Below are 24,144 nucleotides of genomic sequence, written 5' to 3' on the forward strand. Positions count from 1 at the left end.
TCAAACCCTTAACTGATGACTCCATCACGGTGTGGACATCTGGTACTGTTTCCAGAAGCTCTGTTTTAGGAATGTGGTATGAAGGTGGCATCTCATGGAGCCAATTTGAGCCTTGTGCTTTACTTTTCCTATTTTAATCCTCATTGTTCAATTAATTAGTTTCCTTGCTGTGCCATCTACTAGATTTCATAGGTACTATTTTGACATACACAGACTTTGGAATAGTACATTGCAGTTTCTTTTAGAAATATTTTAAATTTTTTTTACTTTTTTATTATTTTAACTCAAGTTCTTTTAGCTATAATTTACACATAAAAAGCAAATATAATAGTCTGTTATACTGGACAGAGCATAGTTCTCATCATACAAACCTGGTTTCAGTCCTAGTTTTGCCACATAGGAGCTCTGTGACCTTTGAATATTTTACCTCTCTGAACATTAATTTATCCATTTGTAATATAATGCTATGATATCATAATTTATTATGGAGATTAGAGATAATATATGTGAAGTCTTCCATGTATAGCAAGTGTTCCATAAACTTCTGTTGAATATTAGACAGGCATCTCATACTATTTATTGTTACTGTCATTGTTACAAGGCCTCCTAAGGCCTTTCATTTTTCGAGGCTTGTACATTCATTCTTCTGGGGACCTACTTATTTTGCCATTACGCAGAAATTGTGGGTAGGATAGGACATCCTAAAATGACACTTGGGGGTCCAGGTGTACACTTAGGCTATGACTAACTAAGCTGACCTTCTCTGTATGTGACCTCTCCTGGCCTTGCATAATCCTGTCTTTAATTGGCCATCACCAGGCTTTTTCCAGTCCTGCTTGCCATTATCCTGTGAGTCTTTAACAGTGGCAAAAGAGGTGTCATCAGTTGAACCTGTTGTCATTTAAACTCAAGGACACATGCTTGATGTTTGCATGGAAACGCCTCCTTCAGAGTCTTTGAAGAGGCCAATTTTTGACTCCACCAAGTCTCCAGCTCCCTCCACTGGCAATCCCCCTGGAAGTTAGGCTTGTTCCAGAGTGTGCTCCATAGAGAGGCTCTTGTTGTAAACATTTGTAGTGCTCTAGGTGCAGTGATCCTTCAACTGCAGGTGTTCTTCATATCACTTGGGCAGAGTTTGGCCACAGTTTATAGATGGATATAATCTCAGATTCTGAAAGGAAGTGGCAGCTCTGGCTGACAAAGACCATCACTGGGTGAATTTATTGCTGTTTGGTCCCCAGAGCCCACTTGCAGTGCTGAACGATAAGTTGTGAAACGTACAGCTTTCATGTGTTCAGAAGCCTGAAAGTATCATAAGGAAATTTAGCCTTTAACCTCTTTAAATTCTTCATTTGCCCCCCTTGAAGAAGTTCATCTCTCATAGAAAAGAATTTCATCTAAAAGATGGATGAGTTAATGCAGCTGGTTTGATCCTGCGTTGTCCTAAGAAAATATTCCATGGATAATTTCATGGCAACTCTGTTCTCTTCATCTGAGTAAGGGAGTATCTTCAGATCTTGTGTCTGGATTTTGAGTAATATGCTTGCTATACCTTCTTACAAAAAATATACAGCTTGTGCTTTTCTTTTCCAGCATTCTTACTTTACTGTGCCTGATACCAGAGAACTTCCCAGCATACCTGAGAACGTGAGTACTTAGAAAGGAAATAGTAAATGTTTTATCTTCTGTTTCTACATCTTTTTTTTAAATAAAAGGATACATTTGAAAATATAAAAACCATAATTTTTAAACAGTATATTATAAAAACAAATAGAGAAAGAAAAATATAGAAGCAATAAAATGAAACTATCTGTACAGAGAATATAAAGACAAGGAAAAGATGTTGTTCTTATTTCTCAAAGGTAATCACCTATTAATCTATTGATGTCTCATTGCCAGTTTTTTCATATATATGTTTTTACATAGTTATATTTGCCTATTACAGAAGCATTTTTTCTGTTTTTATTTATAAGAATCATTTTTATTCACTACATAATATTCTATTTGCTATGTAATTTACTTAGGCATTTACTCACTATTGTACACTTAGGCTTTTTCTCATTTCTGCTATAAATAAAACGTTTCTATATAAGGAAATTTTTACGTAAGTATTTAATTAGGTAGATTTACTCAAGTAGAATTATACTTCTACTTCTTATACCTCTGTATTCAATTTTCAGGAAATAAATAAACTATTAGTGGGTAAAACATATCTCCTCTCCTCACTTCCTAACGGCTTAGGGGCAGTAGACTAGTGTGAGGAAAGCAAAAGGTTCATATTTGCCCCTGAAGACTACATGACGTGTCCCATCTTCTGGCATATTTTTAAAATATTTTAATGTGATTATAAATATTACTGTGTGGAATCAAATATAAAATAGCTACCACCAAAGTACTTGGTTAATTTTTAAAATTTTGGTAAAATATACGTAACATAAAATTTACTGTCTTAACATATTGAGTGTGCAATTCAGTGGTTTTAAGAACAATCATATTGTTGTTCAGTCACTCTCCAGAACTCTTTTTATCTTGCACAACTGAAGCTCTGTACCAAATGAATGTCTCTCTGTTCTCCCCTTTGCCAGTCTGTGGCAACCGTCATTCTACTTTCTGTCTGAATTTACTACTTTAAGTACCTCATTTAAGTGGAATAGTAAAATATTTGTCTTCGCTTAGCATAATGTCTTCAAAATTTATCCACATCGTAGTGTGTGTTAGAATATACTTCCTTATTAAGACTCAATAGTATTCCCTTGTATGTGTACACTCACATTTTGGTTATCTGTTCATTCTTCAATGGACATGGGTTGTTTCCACCTTCTGACTGTACAGCTTTGAACATTGGTATATAATTATCTGAGTTCCTACTTTCAATTCTTTTGAGTGTATATTTGATTTTATTTTTAAAGTCCTAGAATAAATGATGGTTTTTTTGTAACTACTGTAGACTCACATTAAGAAAATTTTTCTGAGTTTCATTTATATAGCAGAAAGCTTAGAAATGTCAAGTAGTCAAATGTAATTAATGAAGTTAGGCTGTAGTATTGTGATCAGCTAACAGTCTTAATAAATTGGATTGTCAAGCATATTCATAAATTTTATTATCTATATGATGAGACTGTGGTAGAAAATGTTGCTGAATTTATATTTGACTTTAAGTATTAAGAAAATTTAGACCAAAGTTCCCATTGCAATAACAATAGCCAGTGTTCGTTGCTTGTCAGCTGATGTACTCAGTGCTTTGTCTCCATTTTCTCAGTTACCTCTTTTAACAAGCTTAGGTGGTAACTACTGTAATTAGTTTCATTTTATATCAGAAATGGAAGCCCTGAGAATTTAAGTAGCATATTCAAGGACCTACAATGAAGAAGTGCTGGAATCAAAGTTCAAATGCAGTCTGATTTTCACGTCTGAACACTATACTTTGAGCCTACGATATTTAGTTTTCATTTCTCAAAATTTTCCATTGAAATGATAAAAGATGTATAAAATTAAGGAGAAAAATGTTTCCATAATGGCAGAGTGAACCACTGTGAACTAGAAAATTGGGAAATTTCTGCAGTATAGAGGTGATGATCACTAATGTTTTGCAGTCAGTTCAGTATAGACAATGGAGGAACTCAAAAAGAGATGGGAAAGAAAATCCTGAAAGAAGACCAGAAACAGAGGGAAAGGGTTATTAAAAGACCAAATAGCTAAAGGTTATTAAAGCATAATTTTCAAATGTCATGGAACTTTTATAAAAATTTATCATACACTGTATTGTAAAATTTTCAAAATAGAATATATGTTAGAAACCACAGGTCACTATTTTTTATTATGGTGAAATAAAACTAAAATCAATAAATTAAAGGTTTAAAAATGAAACAATCATCTACTCAAAATGGCAACTGAATCATAGAGATTAAGATACTAAAATTGGATATTGATTAGAAATTAATAACAAGAACACTGAAGAACAAGTATAATCTCCAGCATCACCAGATAAACCTAGCAAAAGAAGCTAGCAAAAGAATAGCAATAAAAAAGCCAAAACTAGAGAAAGAAATTGTAATTTACCTTATTAGTAAATTTTGCTAAAGGAAAATTGAAAATCAAAACTTTTTAAGAACTAGTTTTGAAAAAATAAAAATCATCTTAAACTTATCTAATAAACTTGAAAATAGTGAAAAAATGAAATTTTCTAGGAAGACATAAATGACTGAAGTTAAACCTAAAATATAGATAATATGAATACAGAATAATAATGTGGAATGATTAATAAAATTCTGTTGCTATTTCCACCCTTCCCCCTGCAGAAATAGCAGGGTTTGGTGGGAAGATAGGCATGTTCAGGAAACATAACTGTTACTTAAATGGTTATAATTCATAGAAAATTGTGTGTGTGTGTGTGTGTGTGTGTGTGTGTAATGATACAAAAAACAAAAGGAAAGCACTTGGAATTCCCATTTCAGGGAAGGTCATGTTCTGAGTTTTTCTTTCTTTTGTTTTTATGATTATAGTAGTTTCCAAACTGTGCTTCCAGGAGCCCTGAAGATACTTTGGGGTCCCTGGAAGGCCTGAGGGAGATAGAAGCTGAGACTCGACTCCTGTTTTATTTAGGGCGGATGAATTCCCAGTTTGCATTGGAGTTCGGGTAATATTTTGTTTGAGACAAAAAGGTTCTTTTGATTTTCTTTAAAGTTTAGGAGCTACATATTTTTTAAAACATGCCATTGGGAATCATATCAAGTACATTCATCTGCTTTTTCTCATAACATTGTATTATGAATATTTATCTGTAATTAAAAATTCTTCACGAAGATCTTTATTGGGTAAAATTAATACTGAAGTGCATGTTAAGAAAGGAAAGAAAAGGAAGGAAGGAAAGAAAGAGATAAGGAAGGAAGGAAGAAAAAGAAAGAAAAGGAAAGAAAGAAAGAAAAGAAAGAAAGAAGGAAGAAAGGAAGAAAGAAAAAGAAAGGCCCCTATTATCACCATCCCTCTGATCCCATTCTCCCTGCAGTTTGATGAGCATCCCTCTAGGCCTTTGTGTATGAATTCACAGTGGTATATGGGTTGTGCACTCTTTTTAAACATAAATGTGATACTATTCATATTGTTTAGCACTTTTTTGGTTTAGTATTCTAAAAACTGTTCATATCTACTTTATTAGTGTTGTTTTGTTTTGTTGCAGTTTGGTATCAGACCTCGGGCTTCACACATGCTGGGCAACACTCTATCACTGAACTGCAACCCCATCATTAATGATATTTTTATTCAAAGTTATCTTTAGTCTTATTAAAGTAATATATATTAATGACTTTGAAAGTCATGTATTACTACATAGTATTTGATGAAAACCAGAAATTTCCACATTCTCTATACAGTACTTCTCGCTTCCTATAATACTTCTCATAGTTACTTTTAACAGTTTTTAGTATTTCTCCTCATATTTTATCATGTTCTGATTGCTATTCTTAATTTTTTTCCTGCTTGATATAGAATCTGTTGATTTTCTTAGGGAAGATGCAGGTTCAAGTCTTTTACTACCTCAGATTTCCTTCCATAGACATGTACATGCATACAAAATAATTTCTTTCATTTACCTATTTCTCCTCTCCCATTCTTCTTCTATCTGCAGAAACATTTCACATTAAGTCAGTAATTTACATTTACCTTGTAATGAACAGACAGAAACAGGTAAGATTATGGATACATTTCTTTTCTTGTATAATCTTTTGTCCTATAAGACTTCGTCAATTTTACATCTTCCTCTTCCTTGACTTTGTTCCCTTAGTTTGATGAAACATTCTTCCTTAACTTCCAGAGAAAGTATTGTATTCGAGGCACCATTTTTAAAAGTTGGAATAACTGGAAATAATTTATCTTACACTCCTGATAGTTTGGTTCAGTATGGATTTCTAGACTGGAAATCTCTCTTCCTTCTGAATTTTGAAGGTGTTGTTCACTGACTTCTAGCTTTGCAATGCAATTTAGAAGTCTTAATCATTCTAACCCCTGTTATTACTATTTTTTATTATCCATTGTCTTTTAGTATCTGAAAATTGTACAATAATGTACCTTAATGGGTCCATTTTCATTTTTATCCATTGCGGTGGGCCCTTTTTCCTCTTATTCAATCTGGAAACTGCGGTTCTTTAGGAGTTAGAAGTTTTTATACATTATTTCTTCAAAAAAATTATTTTTCTTTCTTTTCTGTAGTTGAACATATATATCTCCTGTATTGACCCTCTGATTTTCTTGTTCTCTCATTTTCCATGTCTCTAAAAAAGTCTTCTCTGTACTGTCTTCAACAAATCTTTCCATTCTTTGGAGTTTCCTATTTTGGCTAGCATATGACAATACTTTTCCTCATTTGGAACACTCGTATTTCCAGATTTAAAAGAATTCATTCCTCTCCCTAAGTCTCCACTTCCTTCTCTTCCTCTTCCACCTCTTCCTCCTCTTCCTTTATTTTCTCCTACTTTTTTGTTCTGCTTTCTTGTTGCTGTATTGCCCAGGTCCAGTCATACTCAAGAAGGACACACTCTACTCTGGGATGCTGAGGCATCAAGGATCCCAAGTTGAAGCTCAGCCTGGGTAACTTAGTAGGATCCTGTCTCAGAATTAAAATCAAAGAACAAAGCTGAGGATGTAGCTCAGTGTGAAGATGTCTAGGGTTCAGTCCCCAGTACCACCCCTACTCCCCCAAGAATGTCTGAGGGAATAAATAGCTGACCAGAAACTCTGTGCTCATAAGTCGAACTTGGAACCTGGTGGGCTTTATTATAGAAGATGGATCAGAATTTCTTTTCTTTTCTTTTCTTTTTTCTTTTTTTTTTTTTTTTTTTTTTTTGTTGTTGTTGTTGTTGTGCTGGGACTTTTGTTGAACCCAGGACTTCATGCATGCTAGGCAAAGCAACCTACCACTGAGTCCTCCCTCCTCCCCTTTTTATTTTTTATTTTGAGGCTAAGTCTTGCTCAGTTGCCCAGGCTGGCCTCTAACTTGTGGTCCTGCTGCCTCTGCCTTCCAAGTAGCTAGGTTTACAGGAGTGCACCACCACAACCTGCTAGTATCTGAGTTTCTAAAGTTTGGAACTGGTGTGGCAGTTTCAGGGGTAATGCCCTCTTGGATATCAGTATCAGTATCTTTTATTTTTGACTGACCAATGTCCTCTTGCCTAGGCCATAGATACTTTACTACCAGCATTCAGGAAGCTGAATGGGAGTGGTGGGTATGAGGTATCAGCATTTTGTGTAGTTACCTTCATTTAATCAGTTTGTTTTGTAGTATTGACAGTTGAACCCAGGGCCTTTGCACTGCATTACAGCCTCAGCCTCCCTTCACCCCACTTTTTTTTTGTTACTGGGAATCGAACTCAGGACCTTGCACTTGACAGGCAGGCACTGTGCCACTGAGCTGTATCCTTGGCCCTCCCCACTTTTTAAAAAATTTTGAAGTAGGGTCTCGCTAAGTTGCCCAGGTGGGCTTCAATTTACCGTCTTCCTGCCTCAGCCTCCCAGAGTGCTAAAATTACAAGCATGTGCCTGGCTAATCCCCCATTATTGACTTAATGCTGTAATACTCATCCTCATTGTGCTTGGCTCCTCCAGCCCTTTCTGGATCTGTTCCTCTAGACAGTAAACACTTATTCCTCTGGAGAAGTGCCAGAAGACAGCCTAGTGAGCAGAGAGGAGGAGAATCTTGGGATTGAGCTCCTCCTGTTTTCCTTCACATCCTTCCCGTGGTCTTCACAGGTTTTGAGTATCTTGATTTCATGAGCCTTTTGGGAATTTTGCAGTGTGAGATGGGCATCACGCTTATTCCATTTGCCTACCTCAACCCTGGCTTCTGGCTATTCTTTTTCAGTCTCTGTGGGCACTCTGATTTCCCCTTGATTTGTTGTTGTGCGTGGCTGTCCTCCACATGATAGGGCGTTTAGCAGCGTCCTGGGCTCTGCTCACTCACTGTGTGACGGTAGCGCAGCCCTCCCCAGCTGTGACAACCGCAAGTGTCTCCAAGGCATTGCCAGCTGTCCCCCGGGGAACAAACAGTCCTGGGTTAAGAACCATTTCTTTAATACCATCTTTGGCTTCTAAAAATTTAACATGTCTCTTCCATTATTATCTCTTTCCTGTTCTTTGGGATTATGCCTTTTAAAATTCTGTTTTTACGATTTTTTTTCCCATGAGAGGGTGAGATCAGGAGAGGGAAAAAAATGGTTGTTTAATCTTCCATATTTTTCTTTTTTAACTATGCTTTTCCTACTAATCAACATTTACATTGTTTCTTATGTTCTTCTGTGATAAATGTTACATTAAAAATTACTGCCTAGATTACATTTACCTGTTTATTTTTTTAAGGACTATTTAAAGCACCTATAATCTCTGATTAATTTCTTAACTTTTAAAACACAATTATTGAGATTAGGAAATTATTGAGATTTCAAAAAAATCAAATCTCCTTCATATCCCCACCTCCAATCTCTGTCTGTACTGTATGTCACCTTCCCTACCCCCACCGTTTAAAAATTCACATTTCCTCTGCTGGTTTTGCCACTAATGAATCAGTTCCCTGTGTGTGACCCATTGTCCCCTAAATCCTCCTTTGCAAACCAGTAAAAGTCTGGCCTTGTTTATTTCTAAGCAGAATAGTAATACCAATCTGCCAGACTCCTAACATACTCGATTCCATTTTAATCCCTACAGCTACTCTGTGAGAGGTAGACGTGAGCCCCATATTACTCATACAGACCCGAGGTTGCCAGCCCAAGGTCTGCTCATCAGTGGGGTGTAGCGACCCAGGTTTAGGTTTTTGTTTCAGTTATACCCTCCAGCCCCCCTAGAGTTGACTTATGGTATTCAGGGATAAAAAAAAAAGAGAGAGAGAGAAAGAAATCATTTTCTTTTTTGTACCTAAAATACAAAATGAAGCAGAAAAGCTTTCCCTCTAAGGGAATCTGAACTTTTGTAAGACCAATTTGTGTGATTTTTGACATAGACTCACTATTGAGCTGTAGCCGTGTTGAAATTTGCATTTTAATCTCATGGTGATTTTTCAAGGATTAATTTAAAATGACTAAATTGCTGCATTGCAAATTGAAACAAGCAATAACCATGGGGTTGTTAATATGATATAGTCTGCTGTCGTTGAAAAGAACATGAGTTTTGGAGACAGCCAGACATGGAACTTCCCAGTCTGGGGCCTTGGGCTACCTGCTTATCCTCTGTGTCCTTATCTTGAAAAGGAAAATGTGAGGGGCAAGTGAAGTATTAAATGGAAAGTTCCAGGGATGTAGTCTGATGCCATAGAGATGCTGCTTTCAGTGATCCTTTCTTTTTCTCCTTTCCTCAGCTTTCAGAGAATTGTAATCTTGACCTTTCTTGGGGTCTGAGTGTGGCTGAGGGCTGGGGAGCATGACTCCTTGGGGCTTGTCTTTTCCAGGCATTTTCTGACACACTTGGCTGAGAAGATCAGTGCCTTCCCTTTCATGGGGTGTATGTTTCCTGGAGCCACAAAGGCTCTTTGCGTGCCCCATTAGACACCAGAACTTCTGAACCCTGGAACTGGTGCTACAGATGAAGCTCAGGGCTCCAGCATAAACAATTAGTGATTGTCTCCTCTAAGGGACACACTAAACTTAGAGGAATAAGCATTGGAAAGGATAGGTTGGCTTTAGAACATGGACATTAACATTTGGTCTCCAGATAATCATTTTCTTCCAAACAGCATCAGAGAAGGGTTAATGTAAGAGACAGGAAGGAGGTAGCTATTGAATGCCCACTGCAGCATCAGGCATTATGTGTCATTTCGTGAAACCTTTACCAGTCTTATGGTATGGTTGTTAGCCCCATTCTAAAAGGGCAGGAAGCCCATGAAGTAATTTGGCCAACCACTAAAGGTTAAAAAGCAGGATTCACACCTGAGTCCATCTGATCCAAGTATGGAGATGCATGGTACCCTGTATCCACTGAAGAAATCATTCTCCATAAGTGTAAGACATCAATTAACGATGTGAATATTTGGTTAATGCCAGCTCTCCTCCCGTAAGAGCGGAAATCAGAACTTTTTTAATCTCCACATTCCTATAAGCCACACTGTACCTAGAACTTTGTAGTTGCCCAGTATAAAACTATGTGAAGTTAATGACTGACTGAATTAGAAAAGCAGCCAACCCCAAGAGAGGAAAAAAGAACAGTTCCTTCCAGTAGGCTTTTTGGCCAGTTTGTCTGTAAGACATTAATGAAAAGCAAATGTGGAAAATTAATTCTTTCCACTTTCAGATCCTTGTTGAAGTTAATTCTCATTATTTCTACAATTTCTTTGTGAAAGTATCTTCTTCCTTTTCATTGAAAAACATCACTGTGTAATTGCTCATCAGGGTTTTCTCTTTCTATCAGGATAACGTGTAGGAGTGAGTTTTATGTAGTCAATAATTAAATGAGCATAAATCTTTATACATTTTAAATAGTTTAAACAGCTAAACATTTAAAAAGAAAGTCACAGATCATGAACATACACATAGCAAGAACTACACTGTAAACTGGCCATGTATGGGGTTTTTATTGTAGTGGCCAGGTTTTGAAGTTTACTTTTGATTAATGGATAATCATATAAGCCTTCATTTGGAATATTAAACAAACCTGTCTTAATTATCTGGTCACTGTCATACCAAGTGGTTAATGGTACAAAGAAAGCATTTAAAATGGACAGTTTCATATGACATTGCCCAGGCTCCATGTTGGCAAAAGATGCACCATGATATAGAAAAGATTTATGAAGTCATCTTGACTTCAAAAAATAAACAAAGTTGAGATGGTAGTGGAAGACCTATTATCAAGTACTGAGATTATAGAGGGGGCCATTGTTGCTCTTAAGAGTTGTCAGGTAATTGTTTATTCTAATGGTCTTTACATTCACACAGAGGGATAAAAGCTGACCTCGGGTAACTCTGCTTTCTTTCCTGTAATATACTTCTCTGATTTGACTGCTTGTGTGAATTTGTGGGATTCTTCTCAGGCAGATTATTTTAGAACTCAAATTTATAATTCACTTGAAGAATCTCACACCACTAAGGTAACTTAAATTTTTCTTTACAAAAAAAAGTAGTTGAGGTTTTAAATTTTTTATATTTTAAAAGCAAGTACTAGGGAGCCTAAGGCAGGATTGATTAAGCCCAGGTGTTCAAGGCCAGCCTAGGCAATATAGTGAGACCTTAGCTCTTTAAAATATAAATATTATTTTACATATATATAGATATATACATATATCTATATATATCTTAAATGAGTATATATGAATGAATGAAAAGGAGTTATTTCAAGACCCAGCATTCGTTGGAAAAAGCAAGCTTCTGACCTTAGAAGCCTCCTTCAGATCCAGTGCAGCAAGTCGTTATGCTCTGTGCTATAGATGAAATAAAGAGTCACAAAGACTAATAAAACGACAGACAGTGGGGGAGACTAGCATCTGCTTCGAAGGCTCTAAGGAGTACCCAGCTTAGAGTCGGTTCTTTGGTTTGAGGATTATCTCATTTCCCTAAGGTACTGAACCTAAGACGCTTTCTCTCTAAGCCGCACTATATCCCCTCCCATCCTCAACCCATTCCAACTCCTGTCACCCCGCCCCAACTTGCATCATAACCTCAGGCATGAATCACAGTGTGCCTGAGGTCCCCAGCCACCTGGATGGCACAGGAGCCACCAGGGGCCGCTAGAAGGGAGCAGCATTGTGAGGCCTGTCCTAGGGGACTGGGTTTTGTGGGTACTATTCTCCTTCCCTTTGTTTGGATTGAGAGTCACAGAGGGTAAGTGCTGGAAGAGATCTTCACCAACATTTCTTTGTAAAGGTAGAAATGGAAGCCTAGAGTCTAAGGAGCTTTGCAGCTTCTGCCTCTTCTGAAACTTACCTTCCATGCTGATCTGCTCAGAGTCCTTCTTAGATTTAAAGTCTTGTCTGGACAGGGTAGTAGTGGTGAGCTTCCTATCACTACTACCCAACCCAGCATAATAAATGCCAGGTGGACAGCCCAGTTCTCTGCATGTAACTGAAACAATACTTGAACTCCATGAGGAGGCCAAGAATATTCATAAGCCCAAAAACATACTGGCACTAAGAAAACTGAGAGCTCCTGAGCATAGAAACTGGGAAACTGTCCTCTGAGCAAAGATTTCCTTTCCAAGCAGGTTCATTACATAAAAACTACTTGACAGAGAATAAAGAGGGTGGTAACTTTGGCTTAGCTGTAGTGGAATTACAGTCCAGGACATTAGACCAAGGACTAAGTGGCCAGGTATGACAGGATTAACGGTTCTTTAGAAGAAGGAGGGTTTATCCTTAATTCCATGAATGGGCCCTTGCTTTGAGGAACTGGGCAAGAGGACAAGTGTGGTGCACTGTAACTTAAAGTGTGAGGGTCACTGAAGCTGTTTTTCTTCCCCTCCCCAAGTCTAATTCATTATAAAGTCCTGTGACTAATTTACAGATATGTGTTGTATCTCTGAACTGTTTGCTTATATATTTTAATCTTATCTTTCAAGGGATATGATGATAGTTGTTGGTTGGCTCCACTCCTACTGGCCTGCTCTTCTCCATCCTCCATACGGTCTCAAGATTTTTCTGAAGCACAGATAGGATGATGTCGTGATCCTTTAGCTCCCACAGAATCTAGCCTAGCTCTCCTGCCCCATTTCCCCTGCTTCTACCCTTGCCGCTATTGCCTCATTGTATCTTCTCTCACTTCCCTACCTCTGATTCTGCCTGGAAGATTCTTCTCCCCCACCTACTCAATGAGCCTTCGTTGGGAAGCCCAGACCAAATGTCTTCTCTTCTGTGAAACCTTCTCAGCCTTGCCTCAATTCATCCAGCAGAATGAGCCTTCTCAGCCATCCCTGGAGTCCCTTGACTGTGCTTTGCATACTAAATTTCCTGGTCTGATGCTGCTAAGAGATTTCATAGTTAGTTTATCTCTGCAGGACCACCTACCAGGATGGCAGTAGGCACGTAGGAGGAATTGAATAAGTGTATGTTTATTACCTGGTTATAGGAGCTAGAACTGGGAGGTCAAGGACTTAGTTCACTGAAGGACAGTGTTAAGAACATGGCATAGCTGGTATCTTTTATAAATGGGAGCTCACAGTGTGTTCTGGCTGCACTGTTCTGTCTTGATCGAGCAAGTGCGGGCCTTCTCTTCCCCTGCACTCTGACCTTGCCCTCACAGAAACACAGTGGACTTGCATATGATGTGAGTACCTCCTTCTGGGTCCAGCGCCCTGCCCCACCAGCCCCTGATCTGGTTTTAATAAATGTAGGTACAGCTACCTTGAAAAGCCACTCCTTATCCTTCACCCTCACCCCAGCTATTTACCCAGCTCCACAGTCCCCAGTGTCACTTCTTTGTCCTTAGGCCATTACTAAGTAGTTGATCATCTCATTCAATTTGGAGCTTGGTTTTCTCAAGTCAAATGCATGTCCTTCCTGCTGTGCCTCACTGTCCCAAGCTGTGCTTCTCCTTTGACTGCTAGTGCCACAGCACTACTACTGCCCCCTACAGGGGCAGTAGTTGTCAGTTGCTTCTTCCGTTGACCACTTCATCCTGTCATCAAACTGCTGGATAACATGATACGTAATTTTCCCCCAAGGGCCTCAGTCTAATGGGAAAAAATACTTAAAATGGAATTATTTTAAGGTAGGGAAAATAGCCATGGAAACACAAAGGGCTGCTTGGCAAATGAGAAATCCAGGACACCTTCCAGGAGGAGGCAACATGGGGGCTGGGTCTAGACAAGTAAATGAACAGCCTCAGGGTGAAGAGCATTCCAGGAGGAGGAAACAGCAGAAGTAAAGGCCTGAGGGTGGGAAAAGGCGGGAGACGTCTAAGAGGTTGAGGCTTGGTGGAGTTCAAGCTGCCCCGGTGCTTAATGTCAGTGGGAGGGAGATTCCTGTCTCCATACGGTTTCTCCTCTCTGGAGCCCTGGCTGTGTAGGACTGCAGGTGCCTGAGGCCTCGCTCTGCCCCACGTGCTCTCCACGGCTGAGTGAGGTTCCTGGGGCTGGGGCCGTTGGCAGTCCCGCCTGCTCGGCGGGTGGCATCCCAGAAGGAAAGAGGCAGGGGAGGAAGCAGATAAGAAAGACAGCTTCTGTTTAGACACAAATATCTTGGTAATCAGCACAGATGGGATGAGAAATACCAAAAAAAGTACATGACAGTTTAGAGAGAATTTGGCTAAATGTTACATATTTTTAACATACCTGTGTAGAGTCTTTGGACCGAGCACCTGAGTCCCTCGGGGCCTGACTGGGGATGGGGGGTGCCGGCCTCAGTCAAGTGGTGTTTTTGTTTCAGAAATGTTCCCTTCCCCATCCACAAAAGTATCCTTGTGATTTTTTTTTTTTTCCACCAAAATAAGGCACAGGATTTGTCTCTGACGCTGTGTCTCCCTATTTGGACGGCAAGCTGTGTAACATATTTCTACCCAGCGTGAAGCTTCTTGGCAGACTCTTGAGGCCACGTTTTGGTGGCTTCAGAGTTATCTTTGGATCTGTCAAAAGTGCTAATGGGCTTTCTGGCCTTCTTTAAGCTCTTCATTTCTATTTTCTTTTTACTTCCATCCTCTCCTAAAAGAAAAATTCATGTAATTCATCAGCAGTTAAGCTTTTACTGAAATGCTCAGCTGAGGGCCTCATATTTTTGTTTGTGAGAAGAGCTCTGCCATGTCACTGTCTTCTGAACAAACCCTACCCTGACATCATTAGCTCAGCACTCCTCAGTCCACCCTTCCAGAGAGACGCTTCTGGTCTAATTCAGCTCCCCTGGTGTTTGTTTTGCTTTGTTTTTCATTGAGGGTGTCAAGAGTAAGTTGGCATGGTGGTTAGAGTCTGAGTTCTGGATTCAGGAGATGTGGTTTTGAAAGTTGCCTCTGCCCTTTCTATCTAGGTGACCTTTAGAAGACCCCTGAACCTTCCCCTGAGCCTCAGTTTTCACAGCTGTAAAGTGCACAGGGTAACATCTGTCTCAGGGTTGTTAGGAAGATTAGAGAGAACACAGGTAAAGCACCCACTGCCAGGCACATAAAGATTACTGGATAAATGGGCAACACTAATTTTCAAAAGTAATAAATCCTCCTTTCTTTAGACATACTTTGATCTTGTTTTGTTACTGTGCCGAGACTTTTTCCAAATATGATTTTCACTTACAAGTTAGTGGTTAAAAAGAAGAGCACAGACTGAATGATGTCTTATCCACTCACTGTGTGACCTTTGTCAAATTATATCACCCTTCTGTACCTCTGTTTTCTCATCTTTGAATAGGGATAATAACTCCTACTTCAAGGATTAAGATTGAGTGAAGCAATGTATATAGAAATCCTGGTACATGGTAGATATAAAAAGATATTAAAGAAAGACAAGGTAGGGTAGGGGAAAGTATTTAGGCTGTGAATTCAGATCTGTTTCTTCATCACTGAATCTCTCCCAGACTTAATTTCTCTATTTCTATGTTGGAAAGAATAATACCTGATGGGAGATTTGTGAGGATTGAATAAGGTTACACATTCAAAGTGTCAGGCACAGTAACTGGTATTTGGTAACTGCTCAGTATGTAGAACTAGTAATTCACTTACTCTATATTTATAAACCTTGATAGTTAACCAAGTACTCCAGTCAAACAATAATAAATCATAAGATAAATGCCCATTCTTATTCCCAGCCCATAATATTGTTGAAAAGCACTTTATGCTATTTTGCATGTAAAATCTACCTGGTTTACTTCAATTTATGGTCTATAGATGCTTAATCATTATTAACTGCAACCCCTGGCAATAGTATTCCTTCCCACCCCAACCCCTTTCATTTGTAGAGAATTATATTGTGTGGCATTGAAAACCTGTAACATTCAAGAAATTAGCATATTCATGTATGTTATTAAAGTCAGGTGGGCACAGAAAGGGTTATAGAAATGAAACACTTTCTATTTTTTCTGAAATCTGAAGAGTACCAATCTAAAGTACTAATTAAAGGAGTGAAGCCCAGGTTACAGAAGAAAATCTAGTTAAAACACTGCTTTTTCACAACTTGCTATTTGTCTTTAGTTTTGTTTTTTTTTTTTCTTTTGAGTGAAGTACCTGAAAATTGTACGTCTTTGAAATTGCTTTAATTCTGGCTAAGCCATTTTAGAGAGTGTGAGCTGTGGAGGAGGGAACATGAGTAGTGAGGAGAGAGGTGTACCTGGCCATGGCAGCAGTGACCTATTGGACAGAGGCAGGCCTTGTGCCAGAGGGACTTCAGTCCCTGGGGGAAGGTGTGTGTGTGACATTTGGGATCAAACTCAGGGCCTTTGCACTGAGCTACATCCCCAGCCCTTTTCATCTTGAGACCTGGTCTTACTAAATTACCCAAGATGGTTTCTAACTTATGATCCTCCTGCCTTAGACTTTCAGAATGTTGGGATTATAGGCATGTACCACCATGCCCAGCTGGGTACTTGTTTTGCTGGAAGGTTCTAGGGATTGGAATCTGAAGATCTGAGCAGCAATCTTGTCTTCACGACTTTTTAGACCATTTGATCTTGGCAGATCTCTCTGAGCCTTGGTTTCTTCATTTGTAAGATTGCAGATTTTCTATCATTCTTACCTTTTGGAACTGACGTGAAGAGCAAACACCGTGTGGTATATAACCTCATGTTGTAAATGAATCACAGACACAATTGCTCACGCTGCTTATCTCTAAGGGTCTCTTCCAACTTTACACTCCTGATTTTTTTTTTGTTTTTTTGAAACAAGGTGAGTGCTGGGATCACAGGCGTGTGCCACCATGCCCAGCAACATTTCCTGATTTCATACATGAGTGGGGTTCAGTAGAAACAATATGGGGAAGAGCAGAGTGTGCTTTCTGCTTATTTTCTGCTTCTCATGTAGATACTATTTGTAATAAGAACAAGCAAAGTAAGCCATAAACCTTGCTTTCTTCTTTCTCCTAGAGAAATTTGACAGAATATTTTGTGGCTGTGGATGTAAACAACATGTTACATCTGTATGCCAGTATGCTGTATGAACGTCGGATCCTCATCATCTGCAGCAAACTCAGCACTGTGAGTAGACCATCTTGAAACAAGGCTTTTCATTAACTTAATTTTAATTAAAAGACATATCAACAAAATTAAAATTTTAGGTAAAAGAATCAGCCCCAGTCACCTCATGTGATAGCATATTATTTTCATTAATTATTTGTGTTCATTTACAGTATCAAAGCATATTCATGCATTTTTATAATTTCATAATTATTTTTCTTTTGATGTGTTATGAACATTGTACATATTTCTACATAAGTTTCCTTGCTGTCAGTTTTTAAGTGTCTGTAAAATATTCTATTATTCTTTTTTTTTTTTTTTCTGGTACCAGGAATCGAACTCATGACCTTGTGCTTGCCAGGCAGGCACTGTGCCACTGAGCTAAATCCCCAGCCCTCCATTATTCTTGTATGTCATCTTTCCCTAAAATTTTTTCCTCTTGATGGTAATTTAGGTTATCCATAGATAAATTCTCTGATAGATAATACTGCGGTGAACATCTTTCAGCTTCTTTTGACTGATGCAACTCATAATCTAAAGATAGGACCACCAGGTCAAAGAATCTGGTAAACACCATGACTTGGCTGCCAGATTGCTTCCCCAGCAGGCTTGGGAATGTTGCTAGCTGTGTAGACTCTACATCTCTTTTGCTGCATCCTTACCAGGAGTATGTGTTTGTTCATGCATATGCTTTAATTTTGCTAATAAAGTAGAGAAAAATGGTACCACTGAGCTATAAGCAGAGTGCCCACACCCACTTTTCTTTTTTCAGTCCTATTTTTTGGTGTATTTCAGAGTAAATCAGAGACTTCAGTGTATTTTCTTCTAAATAGTTCAATATCTGTTTTGCAGATTTGTTACAAAAATTGCCTGGGAGTAGAATGCCTAAAGTGCATCACTGTGTTAAAGAGAGAGGAGAAACCTTTGTATACTGGGGGTTTTCCTAGTAAAGGACCTATGGGTAAAATAGTTACACGTTTACCCATGAGTGAAAGGCACCTAATATTGAAAACTTCATGAGGGTATTAGAGTTTTCTTTACAGTTTCCATCATAGCTTCATTATTTTATTTCTTGAATTGCTAATTGCTTGTCAAGAACTCACAGAATCCTTTTAACCTAGTACGTGCAAGTCTAGCACACAGTAGGTGATAAAAGGTATGGCCTTTGTCATCAAGGTAAAAACAGATCTTGGGCCAGGGATATAGCTCAGCAACACAGCGCCTGCCTGGCAAGCACAAGGTCCTGAGTTTGATTCCCAGTACCCTCCCTCTAAGAAAAAAAACCCAGCTCATAACACAGTCTCTTGCTTTGTTTAACATTTTATTTTACATAGGTGCAGTTTATAATCTCAGGTTACAGGTACTCAGACTCAGCTTCAGAATCACAGTATTCCTAACCAGGTTTATCATTGCCTATCTGTATGGCTTGAATAGAAGGAGCGAACATTGGAGAGAATCTAGCTGTTGCTTTGGGCCATTAAACTGCAACCAAATAAGAAAAGGACATCATCTTGATAGAAGTGAATTTCATATAATTTAATCGTGATATTTTTGGGCTCTTAATTTATGCCAGTCACTATCCCAAGCAGTTTGCATATATTAACTCATTCAGTCTTCACTATGATAGCTTTGATGGGTTCTGTTATTACTTCCTTCTTATAGATTAGAAAAGAATGTTTCTTCGGTATAATTTTGTTCACATAAATGTAGTGGGTTCAACATACAAAGTTATTTCTGCTCCTTTCCAAAACTAAAATGAAATATACCATAGGAATAAATTACAAACACAAAGAACAGATGCAGCATAGATTTTTAAAATAGTAAGAGAATACTGTTATCAACTTTATGCCAGTATTTGAAAACTAAAGCATAATGGGCCGAAAAGTATAATTTACCATAATTAACTCAGAAAGAAATAGAAAAATTGAATGCCATTTAATTTATAGAAATTAAATCAATACTTGAAATATTTTCCAGATAAAACACTTAGCCAACGTAGTTTTAGAGTTATGTTTTATCCAGCATGTTAAAGAATAGATCATTTCAGTCCTAAACAAGCTTGAGCCTACAACAGGAAGGGCGTACAGCCCAGGTTTTCTTGCAGGGCTTGTCAACCATGACATTCAGTCACAAAAAGAGACAATACAAGACAAATTATCAGTATCACTCGTGGATGTAGTCATAAAAATCATAGGCAAAATAGTTAGCAAATGTATTTAAAAATTCTTAATAGCTAAGTTGAGTTGATTTTAAAAATGTAAGATTGATGATGATACTAGAAGATCTATTAATATAGCTTACATATTATTAAAAGGGAAAACTTACATAGTCACCAATAAATTCAGAGCAAATCTGACCATGTTTATGAATAGTAGACTCAATATCTTAAATATGTCACTTCGTTCCAAACTGATCTATAGATGGAATATAATTCCATTCACAATCTCAGCAAGGTTTTACATAGTACCTGTCATGCTGATTCTAAAATTAATATGGAAAAGTCAAAGAAAAGACATACTTCAAGAAAAAGAATAGATTGTAGCAGCTTGCCTTACCAGGCATCAAAACTTTTTATAAAGCTGCAATAATTAAGTTCTGCTAGTGCATCAGAGATAGGCAGACTGATAGAGTACCCAGAACCAGAACACATCAGTATGGGCTTTTTATCAGCAGTAGAGGGGGCACTGGACAGTCTGTGGAAAATGGGTGGACATTTCAAGAATTGACTATGCATATAAAAAAGACAGTTTCTCTCTTTAGTCATACAATGTAAAAGGCAAAATTTTAAAATTTTTAGAAGACAAAGATAAGTAAATAGTTCTCAATGATCTTGGAATAAAGAAGTGTTTACTTAAAGATGATTCAAGTTGTATACATTGTATAAAGGAAAAGGTTAAAATTAAAAGTGTAAGCTTATGGTTATTAAAAATATCATTCAGAGACTGGAAAGACAAATCAAAAGCTGAGACAAGATATTTGCCATATATAAAACAGAGGCATAGTGTCAGAAAGATATAAATGCCACATTTAGAAAGCAGAAGACTTATCAATAGAAAAACTTGGCAAAACACGTGAATTGGCATTTCATACAAGAAATACAAATGACTAAAGAACTATTTGGAAAAATGTGTGGTGACATTAATAATCATAGAAAAGTGCATTAAAAACTATCGTGAGTTAAACAGTGGGTATACACCTGTAATCTCAGCACTCTGGGAGGCTGAGGCAGGAGGAGCACAAGTTTGAATCCAGCGTAGGCAGCTTAGCAATGCCTGGGGAGAACCTGTCTCAAAAAAAAAAAAAAAAAAAAAAGCCTGAGGGTATAGCTCAGTGATCCTGTATACCACCAAACAAAATACAAAAGTAAAGCACAATAGATTTGTAAAAATTAGGTATGTGACCAAGATAAATATAATAGATAGAATTTTGTGGATTCCTAGTAACATATGTGGGACAACACTATATGCACATACTTGTTATTCAGCACTTCTAATCTTTAATGGGACTTCATGTGCACACACACTGTTTGGACATACATGTAAAAGAATGTTCTGAGCAGCATATTTTGAAAAACCCTGGACACAGTCCACTTTACTATAAACTGTGATATAGTCATATAGCGAAATACGGTATCAGTGAAAATAAACTATCATTATTCTGTCTCTAGCATAGAATGCTCAGTGAAAGAAACAAGTTAGAGAAGAATATACAATGTCATTTCATTTATATTACAGTCAGGTTAGAAAAACTAAATGATATACACACACATACACAAACTGTTAAAAAGAAAAATGATTAACACATTTAACATTAACACACTTCACATTAGGTAGTGATTTCCACCCAGGAAAGGAGTATATTTGGGAATAGACATACAGGGAATATCAAAAGTATTGCATTTTTGGTTGTTGTCTGGTTGGTTTGGTTTGAGTTGTTTGTTTGTTTTGGCAGGAATGCATGTTGAACCCAGAGTCTTCATACTGAGCTACGTCCTCAGCCCTTTTTAAGACTTACTTTGAGGCAGTCTGTCTGAGCTGGGGTAGAGATCAATAATCATCTCTAAAGGATCCAATTAGAAGTATGGATTTGTAGGCAATATGGTACTTGCTGCAACTATTACACTCTGTCCTTGTAATTTACAGTAAGTAAACTAATGGGTGTGGCCATATTCAACAAAGCTTTATTTACAAAAACAGGCAGCAGGCCACACTTGGCCTTTTCACATATTTTGCCAACCCCTGAGCTAGGTAGTAAGTTTTAAATTCTTAGATTTTCTTCTTTAAAGGTTGTTATATGATTTACATATTTTTATGGGTATTTATATAAAAATGTTTAATAAATTAAAAAGAAGATACCAGGTCCTTTTATCAGGCAGATTTAGACTATCAGAGGTAGAGGCAAAGTAGCTCTTATACAAACGTTAAGATTCAAAGTTGTGTGAGATTTTGCCATTCTGCAAACCAAAAGACAAAGAACTTGTGTCTTGGACTTCTAAAGGAAAGTGATTTCTTTTTTAAATTTTTTTTATTTTAAAGAGAAAAAAAACAAAAATGATAACAGAATTTCAAAACAAGATGATAACATTAACAGTGATTGTTATATTGCAAATTGTTATCTTCAAAGTAGTTGCTCAGATTACCAGATATAAGAATGCAGAATTGATCAAACAATATAAGCTCTAGCTGTTCCTTTCAGTGAACTAATAGAAATTAGTAGTACAGTCATCTTAGCTATCTTGTGTATATATACATATCTTTCTTTCCCCCTTCCTTCTTTTCTTTTTTCCCGCATCCCAGGGATGTGTTCTTTCCTTTTGAGGAGTTTCCGGGAAAGTGATTTCTAACCTAAAATTCTATACCTATCTAATAGAAGCCCTCAGAAACAAGTCCTAGCAGCTCCTACCACACCTGTCAACCTCCTGACTTCTTTTCCCTGAGCTCTGCCTTCCTTTTGTGGATGAACTGTAGGTCCTTCCTAGGACCAGTCAATCACTCTGCTTATCTACTTGTCTTTGTCCTAAAATATTTATTGACATTGTCATTGGCATATGGGACTACAACAGTGAACAAAATAGACAAAAATCCCTAGCCTCATGAAGCCTATATTCTAGTAGGCAGATCCTCCGTAAAGAAGGAAAGTCAAATATTAATATACAGTAGCTACTGATAATTCCTAAGGAGTAAAGTCAAGTGGATGTGAGAGGGGTGGGAGTGGTAAAGTGACAGGGATTGCTATGCTATTTTTTAGGCAGGGAATGCCTTACTGAGAAGATGATACTTCTGCTTCTTTCTTGTTAATGGAAATTGCCTTAGCAGTAAGCTCTTCTTTGCTGCATATGTGCCATAGAATTACACCCTCAGCCCCCTTTATCCCATTTATATTCTCCCTTTTAGAACAAAGTTCAAGAGGGTCATCTTTTTACCATCTCATTCATCTCTTTAAGGGGTCATCAGTTTTATTCAAGCCTTTGGAGCTTTCCAAATTCAAAATTAAGAAGTTTTACAATTGTTGCCTTAAATTTCCTCAGTAGGAGCTTTTCATCATCTCTTGTAGGGGATGGGAAAGGAGATGCAAAGCTATTTCAGCCCAAGATGTTCTGATGACCCTCTCTTGCAGATCCTGAGGTAGCCTGTAATACCTTGACAAACCACATTTTTCTCAATTTTGTCGGATAAGATGTGGGCTTAATGCTCCTCAGAGCCGTCAAGTATCTGAAAGATAAAAGCTGTTGAACACTACAAAGCTATCTTCTGTAAAACTGCGCCAGTAGATACAAGCCCTACAACATTTAGCTCAGAGTCAGGTAATACACATTCCAGGGTGTCTCAGTCAATAACTGGTGATATTCTGTATAAGAAAAATGTAAGTTTTTGTTCTCTTTGCTCAGTTAATGTATATTGATTGTTTTCCTTTATAAATGATAAATAGGGAAGGCTTAACTAAAACTTGTTCTCTAATGTAAACACTTCAGTGTGATTTCTTATAGCACAAAGGTCCCATTTTTCTTCCATACTTTCAGGTCTTAGTTTAATTCATACTGCTTTTTGAAATTCCTGTGGATAGGTCAAAGGTAAGGCCTTTATAAATATGATTCCATGTAATTCCTTAAGCACTTTTAGAAGATCAGTATTATTCTTGTTTTCCAGAGCAGGCTTTCTGTTTGGAGAGGTGGAAAAATTTGCCCAAGGTCACTTCCTAGTCAGTGGGAGAAATAGCCATGCAAGTGATTATGATATTGTGTCAGGAGGAAGCTTTGGCTTTTAGAAAGGAAGAAACATCCAGGAATCGTACATAGAAATGAATCTTAACTCTTTCAAAATGCTTTCCTTGGTGACTAGGTTATGTTTATTGGGTGACACTTCTCTTTTTTTTAGAACTCTTGTGAAGAAACTGTCACAAGCACCAGAGACACATCGTTAGTAATGTCTGCCTCACGGAGGGAATTTAAATATTCTTATAAAGAGCCAGAAAGATATTCTGAGCGAAAGCTGGTGGAAAAGGTGCTGATGGAGCTGGGTAATACTGGTCTGGGTCAAAAATAAGATCTGATCATACAGTAATTGAGAAGTATTTTTGTGTAGTAATTTGAGAAGTTTCTTGTGTAGCTTGTAAATAGCTATAAGACTACCAGAGATATACATTAATAGCATCTGCAGAATAAATGTGTAGAACACCCTTGTTTAGATGCATATATGATACTTTATATTGCATCCCCCCAAGTTCTCCCCTGCTGTTTTAAACTTCTTCCAAGTTAATCTTCCGCAGCCACATACTATGTACCAGGTGCTGTGCAGTTATATAAAAATATATGTATATGATTATCTGATGATCATATTTTTTCATTAGCTCTTACAGCAGCCGTAGGAGCTAGTTTGTTTTCTTCTCCTTTTGCAGATGAGAATATTGGCACCCAGAAAGTTGAAGGCCTTGTCTAAGATGAGCCGCAGAGATGGAATTAAAACCCACTTCTCTTGGCTCCAGGCCAACGTCCTTCTGGCTACCTCATACTGCCTCCTTGGTAACTCTCCATTTGTCATGAGTTCCCTGTAACACTGTACTCAGAGAAATATTCTTGGCATGATTCTGTTGACCATGGG

The 24,144-nt window shown here is 37.7% G+C and overlaps 1 protein-coding gene across 2 annotated transcripts in view; it reads left to right on the forward strand.

Annotated features, from left to right (window-relative positions):
- The window catches only part of Dennd1a (DENN/MADD domain containing 1A), a 484,908-nt gene that overhangs the window by 224,210 nt on the left and 236,554 nt on the right, over positions 1-24,144 (forward strand). For both annotated transcript variants that reach the window (XM_013513192.1, XM_005382503.2), the window contains 2 exons: positions 1,594-1,647; positions 16,958-17,068. In XM_013513192.1, coding sequence (XP_013368646.1) covers positions 1,594-1,647; positions 16,958-17,068 — 165 coding nt within the window. The remainder of the gene's footprint in view (positions 1-1,593; positions 1,648-16,957; positions 17,069-24,144) is intronic.

The sequence above is a fragment of the Chinchilla lanigera genome, unplaced genomic scaffold (assembly GCF_000276665.1).
Source record: "Chinchilla lanigera isolate Chin_1 unplaced genomic scaffold, ChiLan1.0 scaffold00018, whole genome shotgun sequence".
NCBI lineage: Eukaryota > Metazoa > Chordata > Mammalia > Rodentia > Chinchillidae > Chinchilla > Chinchilla lanigera.